Consider the following 26,702-nt stretch of genomic DNA (forward strand, 5'->3'; position numbering starts at 1 on the left):
CTTAATCATATTAGAAATTAAAATTGAGAAATTTAAAATATATTTACTAATTCATTTAATAAAAGTAAACCCATCTTATATTAGTAAAAGCAATGTTTTTTATGAAAAATAACTGTATTTTTCACAACAAACAAAAGAATTAGTGTCATTTTACATTTTTTGCAAACCGCCTTAATGTCTAGCTTTTTAATAGAAGAAAGCTGATTTTCATATCTGCTCTCCATTTAGTCAGTTGCGATATCATGTGTCGTGTAGCCCTTGGAAAATACCACTGTACGTTCTTAAAAGAATGAGAGTGGAAAAAGCAAATAATAACTTAGTATTATTATGAAAATTATTTGTCTTTGTGGATCCCCTGGAGGGTCTGGGGACCTCAGGGTTCCCCAGACCACACTTTGAGAACCACTGGTTTAAAGGCAAAACCCCATCACCGTTAACACGGTTGCTGCTGCTATTCTTACCACTAACACAATGACCAAAAGCGAAAAACTTATATAAAGCCCTCATAATGTGAGTTCCTCTTAGCTCTAAAATTTCTACATTGGAGGGGCTTAGGGTGCCCATGTGACTGTAAACTGAGAGGAGCATAGGGGACTTGTGTTTTTATTAAAATTGTATGTTTATTAGGGTGTGGCGAGTGACTGATAGTGACTGAGTTTGTTTCACTACACTCTGGTAAGTTCTACCATCATCTTCATGAAGGAAAACAGCACGTAAGCTTGTGTATAAGACAAGGGTGACAATCTATGCATTCATGTCTTCAGTGGGGGTTTCCTATTTCTAAATGAAAGAAAGAGTCAAAGCTGAATGTGCATATGTTATCAACATTAAGTATAGTATTTCAGCATTATATTGCCCTTATGTATCATATTATAATTATCATATAATTATTTGTATATATTTACCTCCCCATTAGAGTTTGAGCTCCTTAAGGGTAGAAGCCTGTTGCCATTGAGTCAATTCCGACTCATGGTGACCCCATGTGTTACAGAGTAGAACTGTGCTCCATAGCGTTTTCTTGGCTGTAATCTTCATGGAAGCAGATTGCCAGACCTTTCTTCCATGGTACAACTGGGTGGGTTCGAACCACCAACCTTTAGGTTAGCAGTCTAGCGCAAACCAGAAAGGTTAGTGGTTGGAAACCACGCAGGAGTACCAAAGAAGAAAAGACCTGGTAATCTGCTTCTGTTAAGATGACAACCAAGAAAAACCCGTGAAGCAGTTCTACTATGCACACATGAGATGGAATTGACTCGACGGCAACTAACAACAAAAGGTAGAGACCGTTATAATTCATTCTGGTACCCTTAGCACCTACCAGGCCCAAGATAGTTGTTCTAAAACTTTATAAATTAATCCATAAACGAAAGACCCTTCTTATGTGAGCTCTCTCAATGATATCCCTTCTATAAATTTTAAAATCCCACCCTATCTAGGAAGGACTTCCAGATCTTCAGAGACTGTCTTTGATCTATAGCAGCCCTGGGATCTGAAGCTAGATTCCCTTTGCTATAACTGCGTCCCTTTTCATAGCTCTCTATCCATCCCTGTTTCTCTTCCACATAGGGCCTTACCTCTGAACAGGCACAGGAAATCCTAGGACGAGAGGGACCCAATACACTTACTCCACCCCCCACCACTCCAGAATGGGTCAAATTCTGTAAACAACTGTTCGGGGGCTTCTCCATCCTACTGTGGATTGGTTCCTTTCTCTGCTTTGTGGCCTATGGCATCCAGTTCTATTTCGATGATGAGTCTACCAACGATAATGTGAGTCTGTTCAACTACTACTGCCCTCCCCACCCCAGTCCCTACTCAGCCCCTGATGCTCTTCTGTTCAGCGCCCTTAACACTTCTTCAGTCCTCTGGCCCAAATCCCTAATACTCCTAGGACTTTCTACTGGATCCTCTGGTCCATCTTGGTTTCCACAGCCTTTTATCTAGAAAGCTACTGGTTCAGCAGCACAGGATGCATGGTTCCCCCTAGAAACTTGCTCCCCTTTGATTATCTTCCCAACTGATCATCAAGGCACTTTGCATCCCTTTCTCTCTTTCCTAGAATTTAACTCCTTCATCTCCTCCCTCCCACTTCCCTCACTATGCCCCCCTTGCCTGCCATGAATAGCCATCCTGGAGAGGAAGAGATAGTCCTTCTCTGATCTGGGATTTTGCTGACCCCTCACCATAGCTCAGGGTTCCTTTACCAGGACGCCAAGTATGCCATCCCCATCTCAGGCTCTCCTCCAACTGAGTCCTATGGTTTCTTCTGCTTGGAGAAATGGCTATTACCCTTGCAAGCTGATTTTCTGAGGATAGAGAGGAAGAAAAGGACCTACTGATCAATCCTTTCTTTCCCCACCCCCAGCTGTACCTGGGCATAGTACTAAGCATCGTAGTCATCATCACTGGCTGCTTCTCCTACTACCAGGAGGCCAAGAGCTCCAAGATCATGGAGTCTTTCAAGAACATGGTGCCACAGGTAGGACTTGTGTGGGAGGATCTAGTGAAAAGAGGCATAGAATGTGGTGAAATACACAATCGTTAAGTCCTTTGGAGAACTATATCCCATGATGAGTGAGCAGAATGAGGCTGGTGATAAGGGTGAGATTCCCTTAGGTTTCTCTGTCAGTGGCCTCAGAAGTACCTGGGGAAAAGGCTGTGTGATACCCTGAGAAGGACACAGCACCATGAAGTAGTCTGACCTAGAAAACATAACCTGAATCTAATCATAAGGAAATATCATGCAACCCCCAAATGAGAACATTCTATTAAAAAAAAAAGGTTGGGGGTGGGGAACCGAGGAGCTGGATTGTTCAAAACGTCAGTGACATAAAAGACAACAAGAACTGTGTAAATGTTCCAGATTAAAGGAGGCTAAAGAGAAATGATAACTAACACAATACCCGGCTTTAGACAGCATCTTGTGCTGGAGGAGACAAAAATTCTGTCAAGGATATTATTGGATCAACTGACAAAACCAGAATACAAACAGTAGATTAGATAAAAGTATTGTATCAATGTGAAATTTACCAAAGCAGATAACTGTATTGTGGTTATAAGAGAATACCCTAATTCTTGGGAAACGCACACTGAAGTATTTAGGGTAAAAGGCCATGATGTATGTAAGCTACCCTCAAATGGCTCAGAAAATAAGAAAGCATATACACCTATGTGTGTGTGTGTGTGTGTGTGTGTGAAAGAGAGAGCAAATAACAAAGCAAATGGGATAAAATGTTAGCAGGTGAATCTAGGTAAAGGTCATCCAAGTGTTCTTGGTACTATTTTTGTTCTTGCAACTTTTATGAACATTTCCAATTATTTTCAAATGAGTATTTTTAATTATCTGGAAATAATGTGACTGCAGGCAGGGATTCCTAGGCACTGGGCTGAAAAGTTGGAAAGGAATAAGCTCCATCATTTCTCAACAACATGATCAGATTCTAGCATTATATCCCAGGATTTTCTTTACCCTTTAGTATTGACATAGGGAAGCGAGCCCTGATGGCACAGTGGTTAAGATCTATGGTTGCTAACCAGAAGGTCAGCAGTTCAAATCCACCAGCTGCTCCTTGGAAACTCTATAGGGTCACTATGAGTTGGACTCGTTTTTATTGTTGACATAACCCGATTTCTTCCTTGGGTAATAGTTCAAGGAAAAGTGTTTTGGTAGAATGGACTAAGAGCTTGGATACTATATCAGTTAGCTTTTGCTGTCTAACAAACTATCCCAAAACTTAGTGGCTTAAAAATAATAAACGTATTATTTCTTACAATTCTGTAGGTTGGCTGGGATGTTCTTTTGGTCTGGACTGATGTCACTCAGGACTGGATAGTCTAAGACTACCTCTTGCTCATGTTTGGGGCCTCAGGTGGTGTGACTAGGGTAGCTGGGGCCTTTCTCCTCATGATTTCTCAGCAACAAGAGGGCAGCAGCAGGTTTCCCAGCAACAAGAGGGCAAGACCCAATGTTGTGTTTGCATCACGTTTATTGATACCCCAGGGACTAAAGCAAGCCAAATGACCAAGCTAAGATTCAAGGAGTGGAATGATAGGCTCCATCTCTTAAAGGGGGGAACATCAAAGTCACATGGAAAAAGGCCCTGTAAACAGTGATGGGAGGAATTTACAATCTACCAAAGCTACCCTCAAGGATGATGTGATGGGTGGCAGAAAGAGGAGTCAGAATGAAGGAGACCAAGAACAGGAGGTTGTAGGCTAGGAGCAGGATGGGAGAAGCATAAAGGGTCATTTGGAAATGGCCCTGTACTATCTTCCCATAGCAAGCCCTGGTAATTCGAGGAGGAGAGAAGATGCAGATCAATGTACAAGACGTGGTGTTGGGAGACCTGGTAGAAGTGAAGGGTGGAGACCGAATCCCGGCTGACATCCGACTTATCTCTTCACAAGGATGTAAGGTGAGGGGATGTGGACAGCATATATGAGGGGGCCAAAAATGGTCTTAGGGCACTGTAGGGACCTGGGCTCACTGAAAGAAAGCATGATCTGATCATTCAGACCCTTGAGAAGTTACAAGTGCAAATCTGGAGTTAGAGAAAATAAGGTGCTGGTAGGTAGACTTTGGTTTCTCTCTGTATGCCAATAATGTTGATGGTGGCAAAGATGTGGCATCTTTATAAACGAATCTGCCTTTTTTTTCCCCATGCTTACCTTATGACTCATCTTCCCTCTCATCTCAGGTGGACAACTCATCCTTGACAGGAGAGTCTGAGCCCCAAAGTCGCTCCCCCGAGTTCACCCATGAGAACCCTCTGGAGACCCGAAACATCTGTTTCTTCTCCACCAACTGTGTGGAAGGTGAATATCGCACAATAAGCAGCCGAGATCTAAAAGCGGAGATTTAAACAGAAAGATTTCAAGAACTCTCTACCTTCTAGGTCATGGAAGCTCCATAGACACATCCAAACTCCCTGGAGGGACCAAATTACTGGGCTGAGGGCTGTGGGGACCATGGTCCCAGGGAACATCTAGTTCAATTGGCATAACATAGTTTATAAAGAAAATGTCCTACATTCTACTTTGGTGAGTAGCGCCTAGGGTCTTAAAAGCCTGGGAGCGGCCATCTAAGAACTCCACTGGTCTCACCCCTTCAGGAGCAAGGAGAATGAAGAAAATTAAAGACACAAGGGAAAGATTAGTCCAAAGGACTAATGGACCACAACTACCTTGGTCTCTACCAGACTGAGTCCAGTACAACTAGATGGTGCCTGGCTACCACCATTGACTGCTCTGACAGGGATCACAGTAGAGAGTCCCTGACAGAGCTGGAGAAAAATGTAGAATAAAATTCTAACTCACACAAAAAAGACCAGACTTACTGGTCTCACAGAAACTGGAGAAACCCTGAGAGGATGTCCCCCAGACACCATTTTAGCTCAGTAATGAGGTCACTCCTGAGGTTCTCCCTTCAGCCAAAGATTAGGCAGCTCCTTGCAAACTCTATGGGGCAGTTCTACTCTGTCCTACAGGGTCGCTATGAGTCAGAATCGACCCTACGGCACTGGATTTTTATAAAAACAAAACAAGACTAATGGGGCACACCAGCCCAGGGGCAAGGACTAGCAGGCAGGAGGGGACAGGAAAGCTGGTAAGAGGAAACCCAAGGTCGAGAAGGGAGAGTGTTGACATGTTGTGAGGTTGTTAACCAATGTCATAAAACAATATGTGTACTAACTGTTTGATGAGAAGCTAGTTTGTTCTATAAACCTTGATCTAGAGTACATGGGGAAAAAATCACTCTCTACCTTCTAAAAGCAGGGTAGGTAAGAGGTAAATAATTTAGGTTCTTCATCACTCATGAACTGGAGTATGACCTTTGGTGAAATGGCCTCTCAAAGCCACCATTTCCACATTTGCACAATGGCAGTAATAAGAGACTCTACCTCATTGATTTTTGTGTGGATTAAGTGAGATAATATATATAAAATGCTCAGCACAAAAGGCCTAGCACGTCGTACGTGTCCTGTAATTGTCAGCCATTAAGATCCTAGTTAGTGAATGGATTTTGTTCTATGAGCTGAAATGGCACAGGAGGGAGGAGAGTTACTCAGTCCTGCTAGGTCTTCTTTCCTAAGTTGAGCCCTAACTTCTCCTAACTATCCCCCTTTCCAAGAGCGGATATTAGCACTGGAAATTTGAGTTACCTGAGATGCCCCTCAGATATTGACTTTGCTGCTAGAATCCAGGACATCCTTGAACTGGGAGCCAGTTCTGGCCAATGTGGTAACAAGGCACTATTTCAACCTCTCCCTCCTACACCCTTTCCCTTTAAGGAGGCCTGCAAGTCTCCCTGAAACACACTTGAGAACCATTACCCATGCTTAAGAATAAATGAGTATCTAAGAAATAGCTATTTTTAAATTGAATGCCTGATTTGTGTTGAGTCCCCAGGTAGTGCAAATGGTTAAGCGCTCAGCTGCTAACCAGAAGGTTGGTGGTTTGAGTCCATGCAGAGCCACCTCAGAAGAAAGTCCTGATGATCTACTTCCCCCCAAAAATCAGCCATTGAAAACCGTATGGAGCACAGGTCTACACTGACACACACGGGGCTGCCATGAGTCAAATTGGTTTTGATTTTTTAGCATGTGTCAAGCGCTACAGGTATTATCTTTGATCCTCAACACTATACAGCAGATATTATCCCTCGTTACATGTGAAGAAGTTAAGATTCAATGAAATTAAGTACTATGTCCAAGATCGCAACTCAACAGAAAAGAGAAGGATTGGGGATTCTACTGCAGGTTTGTCTCCAAAGTCCATGTTCTTTCCACAGATCCCACTCTGGACCAAAAAAATTGCTAATGACCCTCATAATAAAATTATTTAATTTGAAAAAACTTAAAGGAAAAGAGTGACATTAAGATTACGTGGATACTGAGAAAGGATCCAACTAGAAAATTAAATATATATTAAAATAAAAGAAGCACACTTGATTGGACAGAAAGATACAAGTTAGAAAACTTCTTCCCAAAGGAAAAAATATATATATCTATTATGAAATTTTGAAGAAATTTGCTCAGATTTGTCCTTCCAAAGCAGTCAGCTAAGTATATGCTTCAGATAACAGGAGTGAGAGGGCAGTGACATTCCCTCTGGGAAATGGATTGGGGTGGAGGAAGGTTTAATAGGAGAGTAGCAGGACCCAAGATGAAGCCAAGAGAGTGGAGCAAGCTTGAATGATCTATTCAACGTTAAATTCAGGAATTCCTTCCTGTGCAATGATCAAATCAGCAGCAAAACTTTAACGTTCACCCTAGGCCCTTCTCTCCCAACTCTCACCACTGCGGACCTCAATGGGGCTGCTGCTATAAACATTTTTCTTTGGTTCTCACACATCTTCACTGGAGCCTAAACTATTTCTCTGGCATATACTGAAGGTATATGAAGGAGCCAGTCTGGCCTAGGTTACAGGATGCTTGGCCCTCTCGACCATCCCCAAGTTTGGCGTCAACCACCATATCTTTAGATACATTGCTGTTGTTGTTAGGTGCGGTGGGGTTGGTTCCAACTCATAGCAACCCTATGTACAACAGAATGAAAGACTGCCTGGTTCTGTGCCATCCTCACAATTGTTGTTATTCTTGAGCCCATTGTTGCAGCCACTGTATCCATCTCATTGAGGAACTTTTCTCTTTTTTGCTGACCTTCTACTTTACCAAATATTATGTCCTTCTCCAGTGACTGATCCCTCCTGATAACATGTTCAAGTTACTTGAGACAAAATCTCACCATCCTTGCCTCTAAGGAGCTTTCTGGCAGCACTTCTTCCAAGACAGATTTGTCTGTTCTTCTAGCAGTCCATGATATACTCAATATTCTTCTCCAACACCATAATTCAAATGCATCAATTCTTCTTTGGTCTCTCTTATTCCTTGTCAGTTTTCACATGAATTTGAGGTGATTGAAAATATTGTGGCTTGGGTGAGGCGCACCTCAGTCCTCAAAGTGACATCTTTGCTTTTCAACACTTAAAGAGATCTTTTGCAGCAGATTTGCCCAATGCATTACATAGTTCGATTTCTTGACTGCTGCTTCCATGGACACTGACTGTGGTTCCAAGTAAAATGAAATCCTTGATAACTTCAATCTTTTCTCCGTTTCTCATGATGTTGCTTATTGGTCCAGTTGTGAGAATTTTTTTTGTTTTCTTTATGTTGAAGTGTAATTCGTACTAAAGGCTGTAGTCTTAGATCTTCATCAGTAAGTGCTTCAAGTCCTCAAGTACACTTTCAGCAAGCAAGGTTTTGTCATCTGCATAACACAGGTTGTTAATGAGTTTCCTCCAATCCTGATGCCTCATTCTTCTTCACACAGCCCAGCTTCTCAGATTTTGCTCCGCATACAGATGGAATACGTATGGAGAAAGGCTACAACCCTGAGAAACACCTTTCCTTATTTTAAACCATGCAGTATCCCCTTGTTCTGTTTGAATGACTACCTCCTCATCTCTCTACAGGTTCAGCATGAGCACAATTAAATGTTCTGGAATTTCCATTCTTCACAGTGTTATCCATAATTTCTTACGATCCATAGAGTCAAATTCCTTTTCATAGTCAATAAAACACAGGTAAACATCTTTCTGGTATTCTCTGCTTTCCCTCTTTCCATGTCCTCTTCTGAATCCAGCTTGAACTTCTGCCAATTTCCCTGTCTATGTACTACTGCAAATGCTTTTGAATGATCTTCAGCAAAATTTTACTTCCGTGTGATATTAATAATATTGTTCAATAATTCCTGCATTCTGTTGAATCACCTTTCTTTGGAATGGGCACAAATATGGATCTCTTTCAGTCATTTGGCCAGGTAGCTGTCTTCCAAATTTCCTGACATAGATGAGAGAGCACCTCCAGTGCTGCATCTGTTTGTTGAAATATCTCAGTTGGTATTCTGTCAATTCCTGTAGCCTTGTTTTTCACCCACGCCTTCAGTGCAGCTTGGACTTCTTCCTTCAGTGCTGTAGGTTCTCCTGAAACGGTTGAACTTTGTCCAATTCTTTTTGGTACAGTGACTCTGTGTATTACTTCCATCTTCTTTTGATGCTTCCTGTGTTGTTCAATATTTTCCCTGCAGAATTCTTCAATATCACATCTTGAGGCTTGAATTTTTTCTTGAGTTCTTTCAGTTTGGTTTTCTACCTCCAGGTCTTTGCACATGTCATTATAATATTTTACTTTACTCTGTCTTCTTGAGCCACCCTTTGAAATCTTCTGTTCAACTCTTGCTTCATCGTTTCTTCCATTCACTTTAGCTACTCAACGTTCAAGAGCAAGTTTCGGAATCTCTCTGACATTCATTTTGGTCTTTTCTTTCTTTCCTGTCTTTTTAACAACATTTTGCTCTCTTCCAGTATGATGTCTTTGATGTCTATCATTCCTCGACTCATCTAGACTTCAGTCATTAGTGTTCAGTGTGTCAAATCTATTCATGAGATGGTCTCTAAATTCAGGTGGGATATACTCAAGGTCGTATTTTAGCACTCATGGACTTTCCCCAATTTTCTTCAGCCTCATCTTGAACTCACATGTGAGCAATCGATGGTCTGTTCTGCGGTCGGCCCCCGGCCTTGTTGTGACTGAAAATATTGAGCTTTTCCATTGCCTCCACAGATGTAATCAATTTGATTCCTGTGTATTGCATCTGGGGAGGTCTACGTGTCTAGTCACAGCTCATGTTGTTGAAAAAAGGTATTTGCAAGGAAGAAGCTGTTGGTCTTGCAAAATTCTGTCATGTGATCTCCGTCGTGGTTTCTATCACCAAGGCCATATTTTCCAGCTACCAACCCTTCTTTGTTTCCACCTTTCACTTTTCAATCGCCAGTGGTTATCAGTGCATCTTGATTGCATATTTGATCAATTTCAGACTGCAAAAGTTGGTAAAAATCTTCATTTTTCCTCATCTTTGGCATTAGTGATTTGTGAGTAAATTTGAATAAAAGTCGTATTAACTGGTCTTCCTTGTAAGGCGTATGGATATTATCCTATCACTGACAGCGTTGTACTTCAGGATAGATCTTGAAATGCTCTTTTTGAAGATGAGTGTGACACCATTCCTCTTCAATTTGTCATTCCGGGCATTAGGCACATTAGGATTCGTTATTAAATTCCGTCTCTCCAAGCATGAGGAAAATATCCCACAAGGGATAAAAATTAAGAATTAGACTAAACTGTGGCACAATATAGATATAGCTGATACTTTACTCCCCCTCCAAAAAAAAAAAAAAATGAAAACCCTTTCAGCACCTCTCAATCATTTTAGTGTCTTCCTTTTATCAAGCTCAGTGAGCAGCTCTGGCAACCAGTCTGAGCTCACTGTAGAGTCCCTCATATTGTGAACCTTTCCAGAACCTCTCCTTCACACAAACGCTGACCTGACCTGTCTGCTCTATGAGCAGGACTCCTCTCAGGCTTGTATAGCTGAAGGTGACCTTAGTTTAGAAACGGGGACCACCAACTGCTCCAAGCTACGATGTGTGGGGGTGCTGCTAGGTTAAGGATACGCTTACTAAGTCACATGTGTGGTTTTATATCGGTCCTTCGGGAGACCCTAAATTCATGTAAATGAAGAGAAGAAACTAATATTTCAGTGCCTACTGTGGGCTGCTCTAAGCTCCTTTTAAAAACATTCGTCTAATCCTTGCAGCTTTGTAGATTCTTTCATCCCATTTTAAAGACAAAGCTGAGTCTCAGAGAGCTTAAGCAACTTTCCTCAGGCCAAACAGCTAATAAATCGGAAAGTTGGACTTCTAGCTCTAAGTCTGATTCTAAAATACATGCTATTTCCATTAACAACTTGTTGATTTTCTGAGTGATTCTGACTGTGACTTTAATGGTAGGAGCTTCGGTCATTATGGTCCAGCAGGAAGCAATTTTGAATAAAGAACTTTGTTGGGCAACTTGGCTCAAGCCATGCAGGTAAACACCCTGCAGCATTTGTCTGCAAGTTCCCCTTGTGACACAGGGGCAGTGCTGGTGGAGAGAAAAGGAGGGCTTTGGTGGCACGATGGTTAAGTGCAATGGCTGCTAACCAAAGGGTCGGCTGTTCGAATCTGCCAGGCCCTCCTTGGAAACTCTGTGGGGCAGTTCTACTCTGTCCTGTAGGGTCGCTATGAGTCGGAATCGACTTGACGGCACTGGGTTTGGTTTGGTTTTGGTTTGATAAGCACGGGGTGCCTGGATGCTGCAAATGGTTAAAACTGAAAGGCTGGAGGTTCAAATCTACCCAGCGGCACCTCGGAAAAAAGGTGATCTACTTCCAAAAAATCAGCTATTGAAAACTCGATTGAGCACAATTCTACTCTGACACACATGGGTTCACTACGAGTTGGGAGCAACTCAAAGGCAGCTGGTTGTTCCCCGGCCCCACCTTAGTGTGTACCGAAGCCCAACTGTTGTAGCCCGTGCTACCCAGCAGGGGTCAGACTGGTTCTAGCCAGAGCAAAGCAGGGAGGGGCTCAGCTTAGAGCAGCATTCCTCAGCCTTGACTCTACTGACATTTGGGGCTGGTTAATTGTTGTAGGGTCCTGTCCTGTGCATTGCAGAATGTTTAGCAGCATCCCCAACCTCTACCCATCAAATGCCTTTAGTACCCACGCCCACCCCGCATCCCTTGACAGTGAAGGTAATTAGGCAACAAAAATTAGGTATCTCTGGAGAACTGTGAAATCTCTTCAGGGATTTTTCAGACCAGAGGAGACCCATATTTGTATAAACTATGAAGACAATGGAACATAATGGCCTCTCAGAGGGCCTTGAGTTTCCATCTTGTTTTTGACCATTAACACGTTTTCTTTTGTAGGAACCAACCCCAACAGCCTTCCCAGTTCAGACTTGGAGTGTCTTGGGTGACTGCCCTTTCCCCTTCTTCCACAGGAACAGGCCGTGGCATTGTGATCGCTACAGGAGACTCCACAGTGATGGGCCGCATTGCCTCACTGACATCAGGCCTGGCAGTTGGCAAGACCCCCATTGCTGCTGAGATCGAGCACTTCATCCATCTGATCACCGTGGTGGCCATCTTCCTGGGGATCTCTTTCTTTATGCTTTCGCTTCTCTTGGGCTATGGCTGGCTGCAGGCTGTTATTTTTCTTATTGGAATCATTGTGGCCAATGTGCCTGAGGGGCTGCTGGCCACCGTCACTGTGAGTAGACCGGGTAGAGAGTGGCCTCAGGGGAGACAAACCACCCCACGAAAATGAAATCACTAGTATCTCTTTTGTTGTTGAAATTCTCAAGTGCAGAACATTCCTGACATTTATACAGTTAACAGAAATAATATAGCTCCCAAAATTACATTGGCCTCCTCTACCCATATTTTCTTGTGCCTCTTTTTCTCCTCAGTGAGAGAGGAAGCAAGTTGTGCTAGAAAAAAGCATTGGATTATAAGCCATAAAGAGTGAGTTCTAGTCCTGGGTGTACTAGCTAGTAAACTTGGCCAGATCATTTAACATCTCTGGGCCTTGATTTATTCATCAATTTATGGAGAAATATTCATTTGGAATTGTGGAATGTTACTATTTGACAGGGACGTCAAAGGCAATACAAATTCAGTGTTTCAGCCAATGTTAGATATCTTCTATAAAATACCTGGGAGATGATCGTAATTCCTAGTGATGGGAACGTCACCCCTTTTTGTCTCAGCTCATTTCACTGGTAGACTGCTCTCGTTAAATTTCCTTGTATCAGGCAGCAGTATGATTACTTATTCAGTCCTAGAGAGCCTGGGTGGCACAAATGGTTTCCGGTCTGCTGCTAACCCAAAGGTTGGCAGTTCACACCCACCCAGTGGCTCCATGGAAGAAAAAGCCTGGCAAATTGCTTCCATAAAGATTATAGCCAAGAAAATCCTATGGAGCAGTTTGACTCTGCACACATGGGGTCGCTCACCGTGAGTCAGGAGCCTACTCAACAGCAGCTAAGAACATTTGGTCCTAGTTTTCCCACTTGAAGAAAAATAAAATAAGTCAATTCTCTTGCTTCTACAGACTAGACCTTTAGATTTCAGAAGGTGGACTTTATGTCCCCTCAAACTTCCCAGGTAGAAAATATCCCTTTCCCTTAGCCATTCTTCATAAGATCCCTTGTCTTGCCAGTCAACCATCGGGAGCTCCGTCTAGTTTATCAGTATTCCCCTTTACACAGAAATGGGCAAATATTAGGAGTATGGTTTGATTAGTATAAAAACATTGGAACTAGTGATGTTGTAGAAATACATTAAAATTCCATAATTAGAATTCTGTACTTAAATAACCATAGCCTAAGAATCCATCAAGGTTTCTGAATGGCACAAACATATTGCACTTGAACTAACCTAAAGGTTGGCAGTTCAAAACCACCCAGCAGTGCCTTGGAAGAAAGGCCTGGTGATCTGCTTCAGTAAAGATTACAGCCAAGAAAACCCTATGAAACACAATTCTACTTTATAACACATGGAGTAAAGACAAATTAGAATCAACAAGCATGGGTTTTTTTTGTTTTTGTTTTTTTGTTTTAATAAGAGGGGGCAGAGGAAGAACCCTTTAGCTTTTAAAACAGTCTTGTCACATACCTGGCCTCATTGAATTTATGATTAACAAAAATCTTCTGATTTAAGATGATTTCTCAAGCTCCTTCTATTGTTGAGATATTCCTTCTCAATTGTACCATTCTCTCCTCCCCATTCTTTTTTTAAACCATTGGCACAACACTTCTCTCTGCCTAGCCTCTCATACCACAATAAAAGGTGGTGGTCCCTGGAGAGATGGGACTTAAGAAAGAGGTATAGCCTGAACTAATGGAAAGCCAACTGATGAATAGAAATGGACCATGAATGAGAGGAAATATTCCTGGAGGAATAAGGAGGATCCTTCTCTATGATACTCTGGTCAAGGAATATCTTCCGTTTTTAAAATTAGCGTTTTTATTTTATTGATATAACCCACAACAGCTAATGCATACCTTCTCTTTTTTGAAACTCTGCCATAAAGCATGAACCAAAAATCTCTTTCCTAATTTCCTTTACCATACATAGCCACAGATGGAATTTCCAAAGAGTAAGTGGAAACAAAAAGGAAATAAGTATAAAAAATGATCAAACTTCCAAAATAGCAAAGTGACATGAGTAGTCAACCTCTTCTATCCATTTCCTCTCTTCCCTCTTCATGGCCTTAGGTGTGTCTGACCCTGACAGCAAAGCGCATGGCACGCAAGAACTGCCTGGTGAAGAACCTTGAGGCAGTGGAGACACTGGGCTCCACCTCCACCATTTGCTCCGACAAGACAGGCACGCTCACTCAGAACCGCATGACCGTTGCCCACATGTGGTTTGATAAGACCATATACGAGGCCGACACCACCGAAGACCAGACTGGTGACTAGTGGTATTGGTGGGCTGAGAGTGGAAGGATTTGGGGACAGTGATGAATGAGCTAAGAGGGAATGGTAAGTGAAGATAAGGACAAGATAGCTGGAAAGTGGAATAGAGAGAAGGGGCATGTGGAGGAAAAGAAAGTTGCCTCTGTGAAGTGTTTGGTTAAGAAAGAGGATGTGAATAACTTCCTGCTTCAGACTCTTCTATCCCTTGCTCACACTTTTCCCATTCTTTCTCCCCAGGGAATACATTTGCCAAGAACTCTCCTACCTGGTTCATCCTAGCCCGAATCGCTGGTCTCTGCAACAGGGCTGACTTTAAGGCTAATCAGGAGACACTTCCCATAGCTAAGGTGTCAGGTCTAAGGGGGAAGGAAAAGGGTACCTCAATTTCGAGGGTATAACCTGCCCTCTTTAAAAAAAAAAAAAAACTTTCCGGGTGCTCAGTGATTTTCCCAACATACTCCCCAGTCTGCCCCTCTCCTGTCTCCATGAATAAGCTGGACACCCAGGGGCCAGGCCCTGTGGCTTACACAAACCCCCTCCTGGCAGCGTGAAACAACAGGCGATGCTTCTGAGTCGGCCCTGCTCAAGTTCATCGAGCAGACTTACAGCCCTGTGAAGGAGATGAGAAACAAGAGCCCCAAGGTGGCAGAGATTCCCTTTAATTCTACCAACAAGTACCAGGTACAGAACCAACAAAGGTAGAAGACTGGTGAGGGGGATGGGCTCATCATTTGGGGACATGGGAGCTTTGCCTTTGCCTGCAACTTCACCTCCGAGCAGTAGAATAGAGGCAGAGGACAGCCAGCATCCCAATTAAGAGGAAGTCTCACTTCAAGAGTAGGTGATAAAGGAAGAGGCACTGACTCCTGAGGTCTCTATGGTTGTTGTTGTTGTTATTAGGTGCCATCTAGTGGGTTCCGACTCATAGGAACCCTATACACAACAGAATGAAATGCTGCCCAGTCCTGCACCATGCTCACAACCGTTGTTATGCTTGAGCCCATTGTTGCAGCCACTGTGTCAATCCATCTCATTGAGGGTCTTCCTCTTTTTCGTTGACCCTTTACTCTAGCAAGAATGATGTCCTTCTCCCAGGGCTGGTCTTTCCTGATGACGTGTCCAAAGTATGTGAGATATAATTTCACCATCCTTGTTTCTAAGGAGCATTCTTGTTGTACTTCTTCCAAGACAGATTTGTTCATTCTTTTGGCAGTCCATGGTATATTCAATATTCTTACCAACACCATAATTCAAAGGCATCAATTCTTTTTCAGTCTTCTTTATTTATTTTCCAGCTTTCGTATGCATATGAGGCAATTGAGGATACCATGCTTGGGTCAGGCTCACCTCAGTCAAACTGACACCTTTACTTTTTAACACTTGAAAGACATCTTTTACAATACATTTGCCCAATGCAATATGTAGTTTGATTTCTTGACTGCTGCATCCATGGATGTTGATTGTGGAAATAAAATCCCTGACAACTTCAATCTTTTCTCCGTTTTTCATGATGTTGCTCATTGGTCCAGTTGTGAGGATTTTTGTTTTCTTTATGTTGAGGTGCAATTCATACTGAAAGCTGTAGTCTTTGATCTTCATCAGTAAGTGCTTCAAGTCCTTTTTAGTTTCAGCAAGCAAGGTGCTGTCATCTGCATATCACAGGTTGTTAACTAGTCTTCCTCTAATCCTGGTGCCACATTCTTCTTCATATAGTCCAGCTTCTCGGATTATTTGCTCAGCATACAGATTGAATAGGTTCAGTGAAACAATACAACCCTGATGCACACCTTTCCTGATTTTAAACCGTACAGTATCCCCTTGTTCTGTTTGAACAACTGCCTCTTTTCTATGTACAGGTTCAGCATGAGCAAAATTAAGTGTTCTGGAATTCCCATTCTTTGCAATGTTATCCATAATTTGTTATGATTCACACAGTCGAATGCCTAGGGTCCCAAGGTGGTATAATTGGTTTGCCCTCAACTATTATTAACCTAAACCGTTAACCCCCCACGTGTCTGTCAGTTTGTCATACTGTGGGGGCTCATGTGTTGCTGGTAGCTATGCCACTGGTATTCAAATACCAGTAGGGTAACCCACAGCGGACAGGTTTCAGCTGAACTTCCAGACTAAGGCAGACTAGGGAGGATCTGGGAGTCTACTTCTGAAAAGAGTTAGCCAATGAAAACCTTATGAATAGCAGCAGAACACTGTCTGATATAGTGCCGGAAGATAAGCCCCTCAGGTAGGAAGGCACTGAAAAGATGACTGAGGAAGAGCTGCCTCCTCGAGGTAGAGTCAACCTTAATGACTGGATAGTGTCAAGCTTTCAGGACCTACATTTCCTGATGTGGCATGACTCAAAATGAAAAGAAACAGCTGCTAAAATCCATTAATAATTGGAACATAGAATTATGAACTATGAATCTAGGAAAATTAGAAATCGTCAAAAATGAAATGGAGCTCATAAACATCTATATTTTAGGCATTAGTGAGCTGAAATGGACTGGTATTGGCCATTTTGAATCCGACAATTATATGGTCTACTCTGCCGGGAATGACAACTTGAAGAGGAATGGCGTTGCAGTCATCATCAAAAAGAACATTTCAAGATCTATCATGAAGTACAACACTGTCAGTTATAGGATAATATCCTTATGCCTACAAGGAAGACCAGCTAATATGACTATTATTCAAATTTATGCACCAACCACTAAGGCCAAAGATGAAGAAATTAAAGATTTTTACCAGCTTCTGCAGTCTGAAATTGAACAAAAATGCATTCAGAATGCATTGATAATTACTGGTATTGGAATGAGAATTTGGAAACAAAGAAGGATCAGTAGTTGGAAAATAGGGCCTTGGTGGTAGAAATGGAGATTGCATAATAGAATTTTACGAGACCAACGACTTCTTCATTGCAAATACCTTTTTTCAACAACATAGGCAGTGACTATACAAGTGGACCTCCCCAGATGGGATACAGAGGGATAAAATTGACTACATCTGTGAAAAGAGATGATGGAAAAGCTCTATATCATCAGTCAGAACAAGGCCAGGGGCCGACTGTGGAACAGACCATCAATTACTCATATGCAAGTTCAAGATGAAACTGAATAAAATTAGAACAAGTCCATGAAAGCCAAATACAATCTTGAGTATATTCCACCCAAATTTAGAAACCGACTCAAGAATTGATTTGACACATTGAATACTAGTGACCAAAGACCAGAAGAGTTGTGGAATGACGTCAAAGATATCATACATGGAGAAAGCAATAACTCATTAAAAAGACAGGAAAGAAAGAAAAGACCAAAATGGATGTCAGAAGAGACTCTGAAACTTACCTTGAATGTTGGGTAGCTGAAGTGAAAGGAAGAAATGATGAAGTAAAAGACCTGAATGGAAGATTTCCAAGGGCAGGTTGAGAAGACAAAGTAAAGCATTATAATGAAATGTGCCAAGACATGGAGATAGAAAACCAAAAGGGAATGACACGCTCAGCACTTCCTAAGTTGAAACAGCTGAAGAAAAAATTCAAGCTTCATGTTGCCATATTGAAGGATTCTACAGGGAAAATATTAAATTTCACAGGAAGCATCAAAAGAAGATGGAAGGAATACACAGAGTCACTATACCAAAAAGAATTGGTCACATTCAACATTTCAGGAGGCAGCATATGATCAAGAACCAATAATACAGAAAAAAGTCCAAGCTGCACTGAAGGCATTGGCAAAAACAAGCCTCCAGGGGTTAATGGAGTACCAAATGAGTTGTTTCAACAAACGGATGCATCGCTGGAAGTACTCACTCATCTATGCCAGGAAATTTGGAAGACAGCTACCTGGCCAACCAACTGGAAGAAAATGTTTATGCCTATTCCCAAGAAAGGTGATCTCCAATCAAATGTGGAAATTATCAAACAATATCATTAATATCACACACAAGTAAAATTTTGCTAGAGATCATTCAAAAGTGTCTGCAGCAGTATATCGACAGGGAACTGCCAGAAATTCAAGCTGGGTTCAGAAGAGGCCGTGGAATGAGGATATCGTTGCTGACATCAGATGGATCCTGGCTGAAGGCAGAGAATACCAGAAGGATGTTTACCTGTGTTTTATTGACTATGCAAAGGCATTTAACTGTGTGAATCATAACAAATTATAGATAGCATTGTGAAGAATGGAAATTCCAGAACACTTATTGTGCTCATAAGGAACCTGCCCATGGATCAAGAGGCAGTCGTTTGAACAGAACAAGGGAGTACTATGTGGTTTAAAGTCAGTAAGTTGTGTGTCAGGGTTGTATCCTTTCACTACACTTATTCGATCTGTATGCTGAGCAAATAATCTAAGAAGCTGGACTATTGAAGAAGAAAGAGGCATTAGGATTGGAGAAAGACTCGTTAACAACCTGCGTTACGTAGATGACACAACCTTGCTTGCTGAAAGTGAAGTGGACCTGAAGTTCTTACTGATGAAGATCAAAGACCACAGCCTTCAGTATGGATTACACCTCAATAGAAAGAACACAAAAATCCTCACAACTGGACCAATGAACAATATCATGATAAATGGAGAAAAGATTGAAGTTGTCAAGGATTTCATTTTACTTGGATCCACATTCATCACTCATGGAAGCAGCAGTCAAGAAATCAAAAGTCGCATTGCATTGGGTAATTCTGCTGCAAAAGACCTCTTTAAAGTGTTGAAGAGCAAAGTTGTCACCTTGAAGGCTAAGGTGTGCCTGACCCAAGCCACGATGTTTTCAGTTGCCTCATATGCATGAGAAAGCTGGATGATGAATAAGGAAGACCGAAGAATTGATGCCTTTGAATTGTGGTTGGAAGAAATATAACCAGAATGCTCCTTAGAAGCAAGGATGGTGAGATTACGTCTCACATACTTTGGGCATGTTACCAGGAGAGACCAGTCCTGAGGGAAGGACATCATTCTTGGTAGAGTAGAAGGTCAACGAAAAAGAGGAAGACCCTCAGTGAGATGGACTGACACAGTGGCGCAACAATGGGCTCTAGTATAACGATTGTGAGGATGGTGCAGGACCTGGCAGTGTTTCTTTCTGTTGTGTATGGGGTCGCTATGAGTCGAAACTCACTAGATGGCACCTAACGACAACCACAACATTAACCTAAAGTTTGGTGGTTCAAACCTACTGCCTTGTGCTGTGGAAGAAAGATCTGGCAATCTGCTTCTGTAAAGCTTAACAGCTAGAAAACCCTGTCAAGCAGTTCTACTCTGTAACACATGGGGTCGCCATGAGTAGGAATTGACTCAACAGCGACTGGTACTGAGCCCTAAGCAGAGCTCTGAGCCTGTGCCCCTTGTGGAGAGAGCAAGGCGTAAAATGCTTTCTGAAATGCCTGTAGATAGCAAAGGTAGAAGGTTGGTGAAGCAGTCACATGAGTCACACGCTTTTCTGTTTTTAAAAACACATAATAAAATAACAATATCTATATAGATTTTTTTTAATTACCTTTGCTTTCATATGGAAACCCTGGTGACATAGTGATTAAGAGCTACAGCTGCTGACCAAAAGGCGGGTGGTTCGAATCCACCAGGCACTCCTTGGAAACCCAATGGACAGAGTTCTGCTCTGTCCTCATAGTGTCACTATGAGTCAGAATCGACTCGACGGCAATGGGTTTGATTTGGGTTTTATACTTTCATATAAGGAGCTTTGGTGGTGCAACTGTGAATTGCTCAGCTGCTAACTGGAAGGTTGCTGGTTTGAACCCCTTCAGCGGCTCTGCAGGAAGAAGACCTGGCGATCTGCTTCCATAAAGATTGTTGTTATGTGCCCTCGAGACAATTCCAACTCATAGTGATCCTATACAACAGAGTACAAGTGCCCCATAGGGTTTCCTAGGCTGTAGTCTTTACAGGAGCAGATTGATCACCAGGTCTTTTCTCCCAAAAGAGCCATTGGTGGGTTTGAACCACCAACCTTTTAGTTAGCAGCTTAAACGTTGCGCCACCAGGGCTCCTTCTGTAAAGATTACAGCCAAGAAGAATTTATGGGCGAGTTCTACTCTGTCATGTGGGGTTGCTAGGAGTTGGAATCAAATCGATGGCACCCAACAACAGGAACATACTTTCATATTGAATACGGAGCAAGTAAGAGTTAAATAGTTCGTCTCTGAACAAACTGACATTTAGTCAGTGTAGTAGAACTTTTTTTTTAGTAGAACAGGCTTCCCAGGCCCAAATTGCAACTTACTTTCATTTTTTTTCTGACATTCAGTGGCCTCACTAACCAGACAGGAATTTTGCGCTTCACAGGGACCTATTAAGGCCTTTGAACAGAAAGAATTAAGTGCCTCTCCCTCCCTGGGATTCAAAATTGCAACACGGATTGTGTTGCAATACAAGTTCACAATGTAAGTGCAGGGAAGTGCACCGAAACTCTGGGTTTCCCCACACACTGCGATTACTTGGTACCTTTTCTGAGATGTGAATAACAAATTCAAACTGCAAAATCATCCTTTGTAGTGTGGCGAGTGTGCTTAGCCCTCCCACTGGCCATCCTGCTCCCACTTGGGAGCTCTGAGGAAACCCCTCCAGCTACATTCAACTTACCACTGGTTCTGGGCCTTCATGAGCTTGCTCTAGGTATCTGGCAGGTAGCTTGCATATTCGCCAGAAAATTCTTCGCTGCCTGGTCATTGCAGAGCTTGGTCTCCTTCCTTCTCTGTGACCCAAATGAAAGGAAGAAGGCCCTCTATTCTGGTAATTCTAGCTGTTTCCTTCTTCTTTTTTTAAATCTATAATTATCTGTCAAGGTGTGTTTTTCTGTGGCCAAGTTACTAGCTTAAGTCAGTTTTGCTAACACCTTCTGGACCTTTTAGTCATTCACCGAATATTTATTGAGCCCTCAGAAAACTGAACTTTTTGAACCTGTTACAGCTTTCTGCCTGAAAGAGTCAAGGTTTTCCGTCTGGACTGTTTAGGCATATTTTGGACATAGCTGGACAGTTTTTAAAAAGTGTTTAACAGAAGAGTTTTATTATTATTATTATTATTATTATTATTATTATTATTATTATTATTATTATTATTATTATTATTATTATCATTATACTTTAGGTGAAGGTTTACAGAACAAACTAGTTTCTCATTAAACAATTAATACATATATTGTTTGGTTGCCAACCCCAAGGTATGTCAGCACTCTTCTCGACCTTGGGTTCCCCATTACCAGCTTTCCTGTCTCTTCCTTGCGCCTGGGCTGGTGTACCCTTTAGTCTTGTCTCGTTTTATGGGCCTGATTAATCTTTGGCTGAAGGGTGAACCTCAAGAGTGACTTCGTTACTGAGCTTAAAGGCTGTCTGGGGCCATACTTCTTGGGTTTCTCCAGTCTCTGTCACACCACCAAGTCTGTTTTTTTGTTTTGTTTTTGTGTGAGTCAGAATTTTGTTCTTCATTTTCTCCAGCTCTGTCCGGGACCTTCTATTGTGATCCCTGTCAAGAGCAGTTGATGGTGGCAGCCGGGTAGTTGTGGTCCGTTAGTCCTTTGGACTAATTTTTCCCTTGTGTCTTTGGTTTTCTTCATTGTCCCTTGCTACAGATGAGGTAAAACCAGTGGAGTATCTTAGATGACCACTCACAGGCTTTTAAGACCTCAGACACTACTCACCAAAGTAGGATGTAGAACATTTTCTCTATAAACTATGTTTAACAAAACAGTTTTGACCACAGTTTTACACACTGGCTTCCGCCTGGTCTACCCTCTGGGCAGTACAATTCTAGCCTCCGCTGCGCTGCCTCACTTCTCAATGCACAGAGTGTGTTACTCGAAAGACTGCATAGCAGGAATTTCCTATCAATCATTACCAAAAAAATGCCATTGAGTCGATTCCAACTCATGATGACCCCATGTGTGTTGGAGTAGAACTGCGCCCCGTAGAGTTTTAACAGCTCTGATCTTTCAGAGTTAGATTGCTAGGGCTTTCATCGGAGATGCCCGTGGGTGGATTTGAACCAACCTTTCAGTTAGTAACTGAGTGCTTAACCCTTTGTGCTACCCAGGGACTCCTTAGTTTCTTTTCATAGATCACAGATCAAGGAGAAAAGCAAAACCTAATCTTATTTCTTGTCAGGTCACTTCATAAATATGCCCCCCCCCCGCCCACACACACGCACACACACTGATCCTGACACCCAACCTGGACTACCTGGCCTTTCTCAGAGGACTTCTTGGGCTTTTAGGAGACAGCGACAAGGGAACTAGAAAGAATAACCCATTTTAGAATTATACTGCACAGTGTTCTAAGTGTTTTTTTTTTTTTTTTACAAGTATTATCTCTCATACAAACCCAGTTAAGTAGGCAAGGCAGAACCTGTTACACCTTAATGAAGGAACTAAGGTTTCAAGAGATGAAATGGGTCGACTCGAGATGATAAAGCTAATAATGCATTCGTGCTCCCCTAGAACACAGGCCTTTGGACTCTACTCTGCAGTCTGTCTTGGCTGGCCCCACACTTTCTGCTCTCTAGCGATCCAATCAGAAAGGAAGCAAGGGAAAGTGAGAGTGTTTGGCTCTGCCCTCACAGAATTTCCAGTCTGACTGAGAAGATAATAGAGACTCATGGGAAAATAATACCAGGCTGAGGGCTGCCGCTAACTGAAAAGTTGGCAGTTCAAACCCACCTAATGGCTCCACAGGAGAAAGACCTAGCAATCCACTCCTGTAAAGATCACAACCTAGAAAACCCTGTGGGACAGTTCTACTCTGTTCCATGGGGTTAGTAGGAGTCAAAACCAACTCGACAGCACCTAACAACAACAAATACATATGTAACAAAGCATCTGACATTTCAACAACCATCGCAAGTACAGTTCTGTGACGTTCCGTTCGTCGTGTTGTTCAACCATCACCCTTACCTTGGGTCAGATTAGACTGGGGTTGGAGGACCGGGTCGGGGGTGGAGAATGGAGGCAGTGGGACTATAAAGCAGGTTACCTGTCTTTTTTACCCTCAAAACCTTTCTCTTGCTTTTCGTCCTGACCCTTCCCCTCTCCTCCTGGTCCACCGATGCTTCTTCTACTCTCCTTAGATGTCTATCCACCTTCAGGAGGATAGCTCCCATACCTACGTGCTGCTGATGAAGGGGGCTCCCGAGAGGATCTTGGACTTGTGCTCTACTTTCCTGCTGAATGGGCAGGAGTACCCAATGAACAGTGACATGAAGAATGCCTTCCAGAATGCCTACTTGGAGCTGGGAGGTCTGGGGGAACGTGTGCTAGGTGAGGAGGCTATGGGAGAAGCCTTTGAAAGAACAGCAGCAGCATGGTATTATTTGTGGGATGAACAGTCTAGGAAGTTGGGGTAAAGGGGCTAGGGTCATAGATGGCTGAATGACTGCTGATCCCTTCTTCTCTCCACAGGGTTCTGTTTCTTGAATCTGCCTAAGAGTTACTCCAAGGGATTCCCTTTTGATACCGATGAAATCAATTTTCCCATGGAGAAGCTTTGTTTTGTGGGGCTCATATCCATGATTGACCCTCCACGTGCCGCTGTGCCTGATGCTGTGAGCAAGTGTCGTAGTGCAGGGATTAAGGTAAATCCCTGAGCAACCCAGAAACTGCCATCTTCCTTACCTGTCACAAGTTGGAGCAGCTAGTAGAAAGCCTTGCACAGACTGAATACTTCATAATGTTGGTTGCATTGAATTGATTCCTACTTCCTTGAGCTTACAATTTTTATCCTTAAACTAAAAAAAAAATCCCGTTGCTATTGAGTCGATTCCGACTCATAGCAACTCTAGAGGACGGAGTAGAACTGCCCCATAGAGTTTCCAAGGAGCAGCTGGTGGATTTGAACTGCTGACCTTTTGGTTAGCAGCCGTAGCACTTAACCACTACACTACCAGCCTTTCCTTTTATTCTTAAGAGGTACCTATAGTCAGTCTCCTCCACAGTTAGAAGCCTATCTTGCGTTGCACCTCAGAATCACCAGGGAGTTTTAAAAATCTGATGCCCAGGCACAACCCAGACCAATTAAATTAGAAACTCTTAGGGCGAGACCCAAGGAGCTCTGATGGTGCGACGGATGGAGCTCAATAGACGCTAGGCTGCTAACCGAATGGTTGGTGGTTCGAATCCACCCAGTGGCTCTACAAAAGAAAGGCCTGGTGATCTGCTTTAGTGAAGACTGCAGCCCAGGAAACCCGATGGGGTAGTTCTACTCTGTCACAGGGGGTCGCTATGAGTCAAAAATCAACTCAACAGTGCCTAACGACAGGATGGGGCCAGGCATCTGTTGTTTTTCTTTTTTGTTTTGTTTTTCACTTTTCTAGAGATCCCAATGTGCTGCCAAGTTTTGTTTTTTGTTTTCTTTGTGGCACCTAGTTTGAGAATACTAGCACACACTTCCCATAATTTCACGTGCGTGTGAATCGCCTGCAGATTTTGGTAAAATGCAGGTCCTGATTCAGTGGGTCCAGGGCACCCCGAGATTCTGCATTTCTAACCAGCTCCCAGGTAACAGTGTTGCTATAGGCCTGTAGACCACACTGAAAAAACACTAGGAGTAACAAAATCCTAGAAGGTGTCATGTGAACGAGCTGCTGGGATGGGCAGTAAAAGGCTAAGGTCAAGTGGGCTGGGGCTCTGGAACAGGCAATAGTGAGAATGACATTTCGAGAGCTGGGGACCCACAATGGGTCAGACTCAGATTGAGCAGCTGCCCTACAGGTGTGTGTCCTAACAGAAACCAAAATGAATTTGTCCAAGACTGAAATGCAGCTGCAGAACAAATCCAGAGTTGGGACTTCCTCTTTGGTCAGAATGGGCCTGGGACTTCTTGGAATGGCAGGAGTAGAATTCCTCTAATTCTGAGTTGTTGTGTATCCCACGTTTCCCAGGTCAAATTCTAGGACTTGTATACATCGTCATAGATTAGATACGGAAGGCTTCCTCTGGTCGCACCTAATAGACTAGATCACGGGCAACTACCATAGATCTTAGACCCTGGGGGTTTGGGAAGGGGTGGCAGGTTAGAGTAGAGGTGGACTGGGAGGTATTTTTGATTAGGTGCTACCTCTCCTCCTTAAACTCTGGTGGCATGGTGGTTAAGTGCAACAGCTGCTAACCAAAAGGTCGGCAGTTTGAATCCAGCAGGCGCTCCTTGGAAACTATGGGGCAGTTCTACTCTGTCCTATAGGGTCACTATGAGTTGAAATCGACAGCAACGGGTTCGGTTAGATGTCATCTAAGAAGAGGCCCTGAGTAGCAAAATGGTTAAGTGCTCGGCTACTAATGGAAAGGCTGGCTGTTTGAATCCACCCAGAGACACCTCAGAAGAAAGGCCTGGTGATCTGCTTCTGCAAGTTCAGTCATTGAAAACCCTATGGAATACAGTTCTACTCTGAAACACGTGGGGTCACCATGAATCAGAATTAGCTCAATGGAAACTGGTTTGGTTTTGGTTTAGATACCAGCTATGGGAGCTGGCTTTATATTAGACCTTTGCCTGTTGGCAGTTTGCCCAGAGGTCAGCTTGTACCCATGCTAAGCTCAATAGTAGGTCACTAGAGTGGGAACCAAGAAACAGATGTAGGTGGGAAATGATTGTAAGTGAATGTCCTAGTTGCTACATCACAAGCTGTTCAGGGTGGTACAGTTCTCTGCACGGATGGCAAAATTATAACACATCTGCATAGGGTAGCCAAATCCAAAAAAACCGAACCCACTGCCGTTTCTGACTCATAGCGACCCTATAGGACAGAGTAGAACTGCCCCGTAGAGTTTCCATGGAGTGCCTGGCGGATTCGAACTGCTGATGTTTTGGTTAGCAGCCATAGCACTTAACCACCACGCCACCGGGGTTTCCATAGGATAACCAGGATATACGATATTACGCCATGGTTCTGTAAGCTAATCTATCGTATCGTGGAAGGTAAGTAGAGAAGGAATTCACCTAAAGTCCCTGAGCCTCAACATGAGCTATTAGAATGAGGAATGGCATTGTGGATGTAGTCTCAAATTTATCTCCTCTGGTTGGGAGCTGTGGGTTCTGTTAAAAGAGGAGCTCTCCCAGGGAAAGAGAGGGCTGTTGTGCCTGGAGTAGGGAGCCCCAAACAGGAGACAAACGGATCATTTGAGTCAGGATGCCTATCAGATAGGATATGCTCACACCTGAGGCAGAGCGGGGGCCCCGTCCAAGGGTGGTGAAAAATGGTTAAGCTCTCAGCTCTAACAAAAAAGTTGGAGATTTGAGTCCATCCAGGGGTGCTAGGAAGAAAGGCTTGGCGACTGTCTTAGTCATCTAGTGCTGCCATAACAGAAATACCGCAAGTGGATGGCTTTAACAAAAAGAAG

At 43.0% G+C, this 26,702-nt stretch overlaps 1 protein-coding gene across 2 annotated transcripts in view; it reads left to right on the forward strand.

Moving 5' to 3' along the window:
* LOC126073839 (sodium/potassium-transporting ATPase subunit alpha-2) overlaps nucleotides 1-26,702 on the forward strand; it is an 84,823-nt gene that overhangs the window by 36,420 nt on the left and 21,701 nt on the right. The window contains exons 9-13 of one of the 2 annotated variants that reach the window (XM_049880957.1): nucleotides 14,163-14,361; nucleotides 14,604-14,713; nucleotides 14,913-15,047; nucleotides 23,438-23,627; nucleotides 23,769-23,941. In XM_049880957.1, coding sequence (XP_049736914.1) covers nucleotides 14,163-14,361; nucleotides 14,604-14,713; nucleotides 14,913-15,047; nucleotides 23,438-23,627; nucleotides 23,769-23,941 — 807 coding nt within the window. The remainder of the gene's footprint in view (nucleotides 1-14,162; nucleotides 14,362-14,603; nucleotides 14,714-14,912; nucleotides 15,048-23,437; nucleotides 23,628-23,768; nucleotides 23,942-26,702) is intronic. The other variant, XM_049880958.1, reaches the window with a different exon arrangement.

This window comes from Elephas maximus, chromosome 3 (assembly GCF_024166365.1).
Source record: "Elephas maximus indicus isolate mEleMax1 chromosome 3, mEleMax1 primary haplotype, whole genome shotgun sequence".
In the NCBI taxonomy this organism is placed as follows: Eukaryota; Metazoa; Chordata; class Mammalia; order Proboscidea; family Elephantidae; genus Elephas; species Elephas maximus.